The following is a 12,639-nucleotide window of genomic DNA, read 5'->3' as shown; positions in this document are numbered from 1 at the left end:
ACTTCAAGCTCACATTTCAGTTAACTGCATTTAATTTTAAAAGCTAAGCTTATTACAGTAAGCATATCCCATTCAAAATAAATTCTTTAGTCCGGATCAAAGTATCATACATTTATTGTGTACTCTTTAATTAAACATTTGTTTTCTGTTAAATTGATTTTGACTAATGAAATTATTTGCTTCTTATTAACATCCTTAACTTTTTGCCGGATATATCTTTTTGCCATTCCTCACCACAAACCCTTTCGGCGGGGGATACCAATTCATCGAATTTGCTTGTTACTACTTTTGTTGTTGTTGTTGACCCACATCAACAGAAGAGGCCACACGTTCTAACTCATCTTCATAAAACTTTGTCAGAATGTCTCTATGAAATTTAGGATAAAAATCAAAAGTGGGGTACCTGGGTCACAGATAAACCTTGTTGACACTGTAGAAGTCACATTTTCTACTGAATCTTCATAAAAAAATAGTCAGCATATCCGTCTGTTTAAAATCTACGTCATAAGGCAACATTGTCTACCTGATCTTCATGAGAATGTTTGTCTATTTAAAATCTGGGATAAGTTTGTAATTCGGTCACACAGGTAAAAAAAAACCTAGATAATTAAGTCACATCTTTGACAGAAAAGCTTTGTTACGAGCTATCTGATTTCCATAAAACATGGACAGAATGTTTGTCTCTATGAAATATAGTTTAGATAATTTTACAAAAATGTTCCTTAAGGGACCATGTACTAGGTTTGTTCAGTTATTCCAGTTCATCAAAAACATGACCACCAGAGTTGATAGTAACTTTTTCATATATGTATACAATATTTTCTATAAACTTTAAAAGTCTTCTTGTCCAAAAACATTTGCCCGATTTCAAAATAATTTCACAGATATCATTATTGTGCGCTCCTCTGTCGGATTTGTTCAAACAATCTGTGAAACTAAGATGAACGATCTAGGGCCACCATGGCCCTCTTATTCTTGAACATCTTCTAACTCATTAAGTCTGCTAACAGATCTGAGCAGTCAGCTCACCTGGGCATTTTCTGTTTTCCTTTTCTGTAGTTTTCACTGGGTAGAACAGTTATACAGATAATGAGTGTTTTATCTTTATAACAAAACTTTTCAGCCTGATTCAAGTGAAATCCCCGAGATCACTATTTCTGAAGTTGTACCCCAGGAAGCTCCTGAAGACTCACAGGAGGCAGCTGAAGGTGATGGGGCACAGGAGCCAGAGGAAACAGAGGCTCAAACACAAGGGGAGGATACTGAGGAAGGAACTCCAAGTCAGTTACCAGAATCAGAACAGGTATGGTGCTATAGGCTTTGATCAAATGTATTACTGTTTTGTTTTTCTTGGGTATTAAATTATTATGGTTGATTTTGTCCCTCATTGCTGTTATTTCAAACTGAACCATGTAAACTTTGTATTAAGATGCCTTCTTGACCAGAAAGTTATCAGTGCCATTAAGGGTCTTTCTCCACAAAGCTAGAAAGTTACTGTTTTGTCTAAAGAGTCAGATCTATTAATAACATGTTTATATAATAAAGTAACTACAAGAAATTGTCTGATTTCTGTTTACATCAACAGCAGGTTGAGGAGCAGGCAGAGGGAGATGACATGCAGGAAGGTCAGGGTGTGTCTGAGGAGGGGGAGCAAGTAGAATCTGGGGAGGTGGAGGATGATGGAGCCGTGATAATTGTTGAGAGTGAAGACGAGGTAAAGATGTGTTATATATTTTGATGACTGATTCACAATATTGGATGCTAATTGTATGCGAGAATGATTTATTTATTTGGGTTTTACGGCGCACCAACTCTATAGGTTATATGGCGCCAAACGGGACTACAAATTTTGGTTTTACATCGAAATAAAAACATGAGGTATGGAATCAAAATTTGCATACCTGCTGGAATCACAGAGTTACTGCAAAACCAAGTGTTAAGACCCTATTAGTCGCCTCTTACGATCATGCAAGGGTAAGGCAGTGGTTCCAATTCTTTTCATACACAGAACGTCCCAGAACCACATGGGGCTTATGCAAGAAGTCAAAGAATATTTGATAGTGGAGGACTTTGCCAGACATTAGTTACCTGTGAAGTTGTTTTCCTCCTGTGGTAGTTGTATTTCAATCAGCTTTGTTTACTTGACTATTTGACTAGAAAGTTAGATCATTTTGAAGGGCCATTACTTCCTTTTAAAAAGGTTAAATAGTAGTCCATTATGCATACCTTCAAGAAGAAGTTAGGTGAAAACAAAAGTGGTCTGGCAGATTTTTGGTCAGTGGTTCATATCTAATTTACCGTGCCTTCACAATATAGTGGTACAAACTTTTCCCCGAACATAACTTTAAGAGTGATTCATAATCAAAGAAGTGTCAAGCTTTTTCTCACAATATTGCTGAAATAAATTGTTAAACACAGAGAAATGAATAATTAGTTCCAATAGGAATTTTATCATGTGTTTGGCTTCTCTACAATCAAATGTGTTGTTGAATTCAAGGAGGAGCAAGAAGATCAGCCGGAGGATGATGGTGATGAGGAAGATGAAGAAGATGAGGAGGAGGAGGAAGAAGATGGAGATGATGATGATGATGAGGGGATGGAGTATGGAGGCGAGGGACAGGTAGAGGAAGAATTCGATATTGGTCCAGTAAGCAATATTTGACAGTCCAGACTGATATATTAATTGAATAGATGAAGGAAATAGATTACCAAAGCATTTATAAGCTATGTCTTAGTTGATATTGGAATTAAAAAAAAAAAAAATTGAAATGAATAAGGAGAGGGGTAACATATTTCATATTTAAGATGTTTTTCGTTTTGACACAATTTCACTTTTCTCTGAGCTATATTATTCATGTACAAATAGACTGTATATGTGTACTACTAACATCATGCATTGTGTATTCAGCCTGATATAGATGAGATGGAGGATGGAGGGTACAGTGAGGAGAGAGGAGGAAATATGCAGACTGGAGAACAAAGTCAGGGTGATGACGATGTTGTAATTATAGGTGAGAACATAGATTCTTTAGGCACAATAGCAGTCAGTAACCGCTTTGTCTATATATCCATGTCTTGGCAAAACCTACTGTCCAAAGTATGTTTTTGTTACTCATAGTCTGATTTTGTTTAAACTTGGTAAACATATATTACATCATTGAAGTTTTCTGTCCTTAGGTCTTCAAGGTCAAGGTTATCAGGGTGCCAATATGCTGATGAAAATGTTTTGGGGGAGGTTTGCTCCCATCATTACACATTTATGTTGTTTGAGAAGATTTTCGGTGTTTAAACAAAGTTACACGTTTTGCTCTGACGATAATGTTGTAGTTGCAATAAATGACAATATTAATCATATTTAAACTCTTTTTATTCAGATGAAGATGATGATGATGATGCAGGAATGGAATCCCAGGAACCAGACTCTCAGCCTGCAAGCCAGTCTAGTAGTCAAACCAGTCAGCAGTCGCTGGTTCCCCCACTCCAGCCTATTATGTCTATGCCAGAGAGGCAGTTGTCTGTGGGAGGCAGGAGCCAGCTTACACCTTTCATGATTGGGGTATGGGACAAATGCTAATTTAAAATTTGGTACTTGAATAATAAATACTCATTACATGAAAGAACACACACAAACGGAAATACAGTGAAAACAAGGTTATGCTAATTAATAAAACATATGAGAAGAGTGTTTGGAAGTATGGACTGCAACCTAGCAAAATAATAGCAGACTTGGTTTGATTGATTCTGTTCATGAGAGGTGGTAGAAAGTGCCACAACCTTCTTTCCCCATAGAACAGGCTTAAGTGGAACTCTATTACGGAGGTGTTGAATGGACTCCATGATCCCAAAGGACCAGAAAATATAAAAGCACTGAACCCAAGTACGGGGAGACTTTTTACAGCCATCAAGCAGCATTTACGATTACAATAGAACAGTTGTGATAAAAATTGGACCGCTTTTATACCTTATATATTTAGCAATGGCCATTGTATTAATGTTTTGGTGAAAAACATTCTTTCATTCTCTGTAAACAGGGGCCTCCGTGGCCGAGTGGTTAAGGTCGCTGACTTCAAATCACTTGCCCCTCATCGATGTGGGTTCGAGCCTCACTCGGGGCGTTGAATTCTTCATGTGAGGAAGCCATCCAGCTGGCTTACGGAAGGTCGGTGGTTCTACCCAGGTGCCCGCTCGTGATGAAATAATGCACGGAGGGGCACCTGGGTCTTCCTCACCATTAAAGCTGGAAAGTCGCATATGACCTATCATGTGTCGGTGCGACGTTAAATCCACAAAAAAAAAAAAAAAAAAAAAAAAATTCTCTGTAAACACCAGCAGCTGTATGGTTGGAATGAACTGCAGAGGTTTACATATCCCTGTGAAATAGCTACATTTAAGCAAAAATCACGTAATGTATTTCACAGTATCAGCTAAACTTTTGAAAAAGTAAATAATGTCATTTTGATTTCCTTCAGGCAACTGGTTCAGGTTTTGAAGTAGATTTAGATGACTGTACAGTTCCCAGTACTCCGACTCTGAACGTCCCACGTAGAATGGATGGTTTTGCAGAGGCAGTCAGCTCACCACAGGTTTCACAGAGATTTGTATTTGGTAGCGGAGGAAGTGAACAGAATCTCTCAATGTTGCAACTAGATGCTCAAGAAGGTAATGGATGATCTCTCAAACTTCAAAATTGAGCCGCACCATGAGAAAACCAACATAGTGCATTTGTGACCAGCATGGATCAAGACCAGCCTGCGCAGTCTGATCAGGATCCATACTTTTCACTTTCAAACCCAATTGCAATTAGAGAAACTGTTAGCGAACATTATGTTAGCGGATGCGCAGCTGGTCTGGACCCAGACTGGTCGCAAATGCACTATGTTGGTTTTCTCATGGTGCGGCTCAAATGTTCTCCATGTTGGAGAAAGATTTTATATCTGAAGTAGACCTCAAGACTTTCGGTTTTCCTGAAAGGACTTCAGTAGAAAGATGTGAAACTCAAAATATGGTTGCTTCTTACAGTTGAAAAGTACAAGATATCTCGGTCAAAATGGAATTTTTCATTAAAAGTAGGGCCATCTTGAATGAAAAGTTTGCCCCTCACCGCTTTGGTTCCCAGTCACGCTAATAGCTCATGGTTGGATGCTTCCATCTGCGAAAGCTGTACAGTTTAATTACGTTTAGCCAAAGATTGGTGGTTTTCCCATCGTGCCTGTCTGTGCCAAAGCTGATGCTTAAAGAAGACCATTAATAGCTGTAAAATCTTTGTACAGCTTGGTAAGACTAATCCAACAAAATAAAGAAACAAATTAATTTAAAGTTTCAAGTGATCAGATGTAATATCAGATACTTATTCTGTTTTAGTAGTCCTGATAAAAGATTAAAATGTATGATTACAGCATTGGGAATGGGTATGGATGACACTCGTATGGATCTATCACAGCTAGAGGAAGGATCAGGTCGCAGTGTACCATCAACACCACTACATACAACTGCTCCAGGTATAGTCATACAGTGCTCCTGCCTCCAGGAATGCAAAGTTTTGTCCATCATGTAGATAGTAGATCTTAAGAGTTAATTGACATAGAATATTATTTTACTGGAAATAAAAGACTGCCTTTTTAGAAATGTTTTTGTACTTTATAGTTGTCTTGAAAGTAGTTGGTCCGTAATATAAAACTTTTCTTCTTCAGCTGCCATTAATTGTATCATTAACCTCCACAGACAGGTGGTTAAGACTAATTGCCCGCTGTTACATAACTGAAATAGTGTTGAAAAACAGCATTAAACCCAACACAAACAAATTTTTGAGTAATAGATTAGAATATTTCATCAGTGAAAACTACAAAACAGACTTAAATCTTGTGCGTGAGGTAGTTAATGTTTGGGTTGCCCAAAACCATGGACAGTTTAATCATTTTACTCCTCACCTTGCATCCTCTAAAACGGTGTTTGCAGTATTTATTTCACTGAATGTATAGAGGGTTCTAATAACTTATGCTGACCACTCTGAACTACTGCTTACTGGAGTTCTGGCCAGTACTTCTTCTTGGTAAGGAATTGTGGAGAACATTGTCAAATTCCACTTTCACCTGGACTCAAACACTTAACTTCCAAATAAGGAGTCCAAGACAAAACTCTGAATCCTGTCAAGAAAATGTGTGACATTTATATACCTGATTTTATAAAATATGAGCAGGTTTGAAAATGTTATTGAACGTGTGTATATTAATGCAAACAGTAGTGTTTTACATAGTGGTAGTTCCGTTATTTCTATTTTAGTGACAGTTATCACTGAAGCTGCTGATACATTGCCAAGCCAATCAGAAACAGCTGTCACATCTGTTAGCCAATCAGAACTTGAGACACAGGAAGAGGTGGAGTCTGGCATGGTACAGTTTGATGAAGGAGAGGGAGATGTTGTTGATTTGGGAGGGTATGTTTTGTCATAAGTTAGGGTAAACAGGACTTAAGGTAGTTCTGCACATTCAGATCAGTCTTCTTTACCATGTGGAGTTTGCTTAAACCCAGATTTTTTTCAACTTCACAATATATGTAGAAAATTTTTGTAAATAAGAACAATAAAAATATGTGCTTGATCAAAATAGGAGTGTATGCTTTATTTTTAGTTCATCACAGCATAAAGTGCTTGGGTGAGTTTTTGCTATTACCTACCATAGAATTATGTGAGCTTAAAATAATTGTTCCATATCAACAGTCGTATCATATTACACAAAGATCTTCGCTTGTGCACTGATACGTCATGAATTATGTCCCCTTTGACTTAGAATTTCAGGTAAAATCTGATGCATTTTCACTATGTCTCAGTTATTGTCCCTGCCTTTTTCGAAGATGATGACCAAAAAAAATCTGAAAGGTTAGATAAGCTGGTTATGTAAAAAAAGGAGTTAAATTAGATGCTTAAATTTTCACATTGTCAGTGGAATATTTCAGGGAGGATTTTGAGGGAGAGCTGGGCGAGGAAGACTCCCAGGAGGAGGACTATGAACAGAGCCAGGAGACAGAAGATAGGTCACAGCCTGAGACAGGTATGTATCAAACAATTTAGGGAATTGACATATGTTACCATTATACAATGAATTCTAATGTACTTTGTTGAAATTGCTATGATTTAAAGATTGAATCCAGATTCCTATAAGTTGCAAATCACTTGATTTGTAGTACCAAAGTGGAGGAATTGAAAAACTGAAATTTAAGTCTAAGCGTTGGAATCATACCTGAAAGAGGTTAATTTGGGCACAGCTTGTGTCTTGTTCTTTTATACTAGAAAGCTATTAGTCTGGCATGGTGATTCTCTTTATATGAGCCATGTCATGAGAAAACCAACATAGTGGGTTTACGACCAGCATGGATCCAGACCAGCCTGCGCATCCGCGCAGTCTGGTCAGGCTCCATGCTGTTCGCTTTTAAAGCCTATTGGAATTGGAGAAACTGGATGGATGCAGGTTAGATGGAGGTTAATTTGGGCACAGCTTGTGTCTTGTTCTTTTATACTAGAAAGCTATTAGTCTGGCATGGTGATTCTCTTTATATGAGCCATGTCATGAGAAAACCAACATAGTGGGTTTACGACCAGCATGGATCCAGACCAGCCTGCGCATCTGCGCAGTCTGGTCAGGATCCATGCTGTTCGCATACCCACTATGTTGGTTTTCCCATGGCATGGCTCATATGAAATGCCAACTTGAGACTGCCTATGATTTCCTACAGTAAAAGGGGGAAATTGCTGTATGACTCACTACCTGAATGACTGACATTCAGAAAGAAGGAAGTGAATATTTGTATTGCTTCTGTTGCATTTCAAGGTTTTATTTCAAGGTCATTTAATTCTATTGTTTAACATGGAACTTAGCATACTTTGTTTATTAGCTCACCTGTCACATAGTGACAAGGTGAGCTTTTGTGATCACCCTTCGTCCGTCGTCAGTCCGTCCGTGCGTCCGTCCGTGCGTCAACAATTTCGTGTCTGCACGATAGTGGTTTCATTTATGATTTTATTTTAACCAAACTTGCACACAACTTGTATCACAATGAGATCTTGGTTCCTTTCTTGAACTGGCCAGATCCCATTATGGGTTCCAGAGTTATGGCCCCTGAAAGGGCCAAAATTAGCTATTTTGACCTTGTCTGCACAATAGCAGCTTTATTTATGATTTGATTTTTACCAAACTGGCACACAACTTGTATCACCACGAGATCTTGGTTCCTTTCTTGAACTGGCCAGATTCCATTATGGGTTCCAGAGTTATGGCCCCTTAAAGGACCAGAATTAGCTATTTTGACCTTGTCTGCACAATAGCAGCTTCATTTATGATTTGAATTTAACCAAACTTGCACACAACTTGTATCACCATAAAATCTTGGTTCCTTTCTTGAACTGGCGAGATTCCATTATGGGTTCCAGAGTGATGGCCCCTGAAAGGGCCAAAATTAGCTATTTTGACCTTGTCTGCACAATAGCAGCTTCATTTATGATTTGAATTTAATCAAACTTGCACAAAACTTGTGTCACCATAAGATCTCAGTTCCTTTCTTGATCCGGCCAGATCCCACAATGGGTTCCAGAGTTATGGCCCCTGAAAGGGCCAAAATTAGCTATGTTGACCTTGTCTGCACAATAGCAGCTTCATTTATGATTTGATTTTAACCAAACTTGCACACAACTTGTATCACCACGAGATCTTGCTTCCTTTCTTCAACTGGCCAGATTCCATCATGGGTTCCTGAGTTATGGCCCCTTAAAGGTCCAAAATTGGCTATTTTGGCTTTTGCAGCCATATAGAGACTTCATTTATGGTTTTATTTGATACAAACTTCCAAAATATCTTCAACAACAATCAATCTTGGATTCCTTGACAAATCAGATCCAATCGTAGGTTCCAGAGTTATTTTATATCTGATTACCTCCCCTGATTGTAATCAAAATGGATTTATATCAGTATTTAAAGTACTTATAGGACTTATTTGAAATTTCATTATTGTTATTAGTTGGACAGAGACAATCAGGGTAGATAACTATGGACTGGTTTTATGTCAAATTACCTCCCTTTATTTCAAATTAAAATGGGTATATCTCCATAACTAATGAAGATACTGATCTGAAATTTCATTTATGTCAGCAGATTTATTTGGCAGATCCTTCTTTTGTTCACTTACAATATTTATTTTTTTAATTACTTCCCTTTTACGTTACTATAAATAGCTTATTTTTAGTAACTTTTTTATTATAGGCCGTAGGGAAAAACCGAGACCACTTTTCTGTGGTACAACATGGATGGTACCTCCAATTTTTAGGTGTATTTTGACATATCTATACCTTGTAAGAATTTTTTTTTCTTTTTGGTTAAATTTCTTTCCTTTGTTGTTCCTGTCCTTTGGACTTTGATATTTTACTGAGGACCTTCTTGTCCTCAAGTGCAATGATAACAGGTGAGCGATATAGGGCCATCATGGCCCTCTTGTCTTGTATGATATTTATAGGTTATGAGATTTGTAAAGAGAATTTTGTAACTTTTATTCTGAAAAAGAATGTCAGAGGGTATATTTCTCAATGCAAAATTAATAACCTTTTTATTACATACGCATCAACACTTAATATTATATGAAGTTGTTCTTTTAGCATGAGTAAAATTGAAAAATTAAACATGGTAAAAAAACATTTTCATGTGATGACACGCATTAAAATAAAATAATGTCACATGTGATGTCACGCACGTAATATATAATTTTCACATCAGTATGGGAAAATATTTACATCTGCAGTCCTGTTGTTAGCACATGGATATTAAGAATAAGTATGTAAAAAAAAAAACTTTGTTTTACAGAGAGAGACATAGCAGGGGATGTGGAAGCAAGCTCCAGCAGGGAGGACGTCCCTGTAAGCTCAAGTACTGATAAACCACAAGATGCTTGTAAGTATCTGCTGAAGCTTGTTTTACACTACCAATCTGTAACATACAGTTGAAACGTAGTCTGTCAAACTGGCTTATCACTATATTCCAGCAGTCTTGAAGAAATTTTAAAGTCCTGTCAAGATTCCTTCTGAATGTTTTTTTGTGACTTTAGTTGTGTTCAAGTGAAAAATTTGTCTCTTTAGTAAAATGCCTTTCTAATTATTGCTTGATATGTGAAAGTAAAAATCTTGCTGACTAGATGAAGAGGCGATGATGCTTTACAGATATAGAATAAATTTGTATATATTACACTACCCTAAAAACTCAAATATATTACGCTAGCATGTAAATTACACATCCCCGATCTTTTATCAAAATCTTGGGAAAACACATACATTGGAATATAATACACACAGAATATCAGTCTGAGAATTTTGTTTACAATCGGCCATTTTCGGCTGTGTAATATATTCGAGTTTTTACAGTACTTAGTTTTCCAAAATGTATATGAAACATTTGTGTCTGAGGCTATTTCAATACACAGCAAAAACTGTTGTGTTAAGTGTCATTTTTTACATCAGATTCCAGTTATCTGGAAGCAAAACATTGGTCCCTTGGTATTTGAGATACTGAGTTTCAACTGTACATGCAAGTCCATCTTTTACATTGATTTTTTTTTTTTTTTTGCCGGAATTTTGGTATTCTTTGTATAACACTTTAACAGTAACCAAGTGGTTACATCACAAACATAATATGAATTTAAATGTGCAAGGTCAAAAAATTTAGATCTTGTATACTAGCTCCTTACCAGTTTTAGTTGATTGTATTTTTAGGATGCCTTGTGACAGTAGCATTGCAGGTGCATGGAACAGAAATCAAAGTTCCTTTTTTGAGGACCTGATAAAATTATGATTTCTGTATGATTTAAATCATAATTTGTTGTTTTATTTTCAGCAAAGCCTAAAATCCAGAAAATAATTTGGGATGCTCCAGCACCGAGTCAAACAACAGTAAGTCCTGCAGCCAGCGCAAGTTCACCAATACCTACAGTCACACAGATGGGACAACAACAGTACAGACAAGGTAGAGGGGGCCCACAGAGGGGAATGCCGCCACAGAGAATGAATAGAGGAGGCTTCCAGCGGGGTCAGAGACGACCAATGAGGAGCCGCGGGGGCATGGTATATCAGAGGAGACCACCTATGTATTGATCTATTTTCCAGTCTTGGGAGAAAATTTCTTTAACTGTATAGTGCTTTACAAACAGACAATTATTGCAAAGAAATCTACTTGATTCATTGATATGTCATTGCTCATCAAAGTTATTTTATAAAACAGGTGTGTCAGGTATCAGAGGTTTTACATAGACATTTCTCATACATTTTTGTGTTGAAATTTGTCACATGAATAATTGAGGACACTTTCAGTGGGTTGTTTCATGTATCATTTGATATTTAAACATTTATCATGTATGTTTGGCTGTTGAATGATGTTAAATGCTTGTTTTGCTTGAGTATTTTATGCCGTATGTGTCATTGTATAAATATGGCAAACTTCATTGTGAATTGTTCAGAATGTTTCACTTCACATTGACGAATCTTGTGTTCAGATGACCTTGTAAAAATCACATTGGTTGAGATACAAGCATCAATAAAGTAACATTTTCAAGTATGTTTGTGTTGTTTCTTGAAGTTACTGACACTGGTAAATCATAAGATGTATCAATGATAATTTAGAAGTTCTTGTACCTAAAGTCCCATAACATGTCAAAGTAACCTGGTCTTTAGTGTCTTTGCCAGAAAGTTCATATTTTGTGTTGCACCAGTCAAAAACAAAAACAAGAGGGCTGTAAAAGCCCTGAGTTGCTCACCTTACATAGGCTATTTGACGTTAATATGTGTATGAGATTCTGAATTATGAATGATGACTGTTGTGTTTAGTATAAATCAAAGTGAGAGGATTGTTGGACAATGTACAACAGATGATGAGTGGTCTAAAAAGCTAAAAACTGGACTGCAGATGTTTGAAATTTCCACAGTCGGATAACAAACACTCATGTCCTTAATGTAAAATTTTAACACAGATATATGGCATTAGTAATTTTAGAAGAGGTCATCAAAAGAATATTTGTGTGAAATTATTTCAAATTGGACGAGTGGTTTATAAGGCAATGATGTTTGAAGTTTTTTAGCTAATCCGAGCAAAAAGTGCTCATAGCTTGTAGAACACTTGGTTGTCCATCATCCGCAATGCATTTTAAGAATATCTTGTAAACCATCAAGCCATTTTCTACAAAACCACAGAAATATTTCTTTGGATTGTCCTCTAAGATTCCTTAAAATCTAGGTCATTCATTCTGGTTGCCAAGGAAAATTTGAAAATTCTCATAAATCCCTTACCCCAGTTTGAAATAATTTCAAAGATGTGCACCTTGGGCAACCGCGAAATTCTGCCAAATCATTTTGGTTTACTAAAAAAACATGGCTACCAGAGGACTGCTAGTTTGCTCAATATGGCTATATGGAAAAGGTTTATTAAAGTCTCTGAAACTGCAAACACATGTTTAAAATAGTTTCACAGCAGTCCTTTGGTGACCGTCGACCAAGTTCCTTCAGATCAATCTGTTTCGACCATGGCATCCAAAGGTGGGACTAGTTTTCCCTATATGGCTTGCAAATCAATTTTGGTTAAGGGTCTTTCAAGAAACTATGTAGAATTATTTTGAAAT

The 12,639-nt window shown here is 36.9% G+C and overlaps 1 protein-coding gene across 2 annotated transcripts in view; it reads left to right on the top strand.

The window, feature by feature from the left end:
* LOC123525688 (nucleoprotein TPR-like) overlaps positions 1-11,582 on the top strand; it is a 94,870-nt gene extending 83,288 nt beyond the window's left edge. Inside the window, exons 49-59 of one of the 2 annotated variants that reach the window (XM_053538897.1) lie at positions 1,124-1,303; positions 1,586-1,714; positions 2,498-2,620; positions 2,909-3,011; positions 3,375-3,556; positions 4,470-4,659; positions 5,397-5,498; positions 6,280-6,433; positions 6,952-7,046; positions 9,843-9,929; positions 10,866-11,582. In XM_053538897.1, coding sequence (XP_053394872.1) covers positions 1,124-1,303; positions 1,586-1,714; positions 2,498-2,620; positions 2,909-3,011; positions 3,375-3,556; positions 4,470-4,659; positions 5,397-5,498; positions 6,280-6,433; positions 6,952-7,046; positions 9,843-9,929; positions 10,866-11,122 — 1,602 coding nt within the window. In that variant the 3' untranslated portion in view covers positions 11,123-11,582. Of the gene's footprint in view, positions 1-1,123; positions 1,304-1,585; positions 1,715-2,497; positions 2,648-2,908; positions 3,012-3,374; positions 3,557-4,469; positions 4,660-5,396; positions 5,499-6,279; positions 6,434-6,951; positions 7,047-9,842; positions 9,930-10,865 lie in introns of both variants that reach the window. The other variant, XM_053538896.1, reaches the window with a different exon arrangement.
* Positions 11,583-12,639: the final 1,057 nt, after the last annotated feature.

Source organism: Mercenaria mercenaria, chromosome 3 (assembly GCF_021730395.1).
Source record: "Mercenaria mercenaria strain notata chromosome 3, MADL_Memer_1, whole genome shotgun sequence".
Lineage (NCBI taxonomy): Eukaryota > Metazoa > Mollusca > Bivalvia > Venerida > Veneridae > Mercenaria > Mercenaria mercenaria.
The sequence above is the reverse complement of the archived record's forward strand: the minus strand, read 5'-3'. Positions and strand labels throughout refer to the sequence as shown.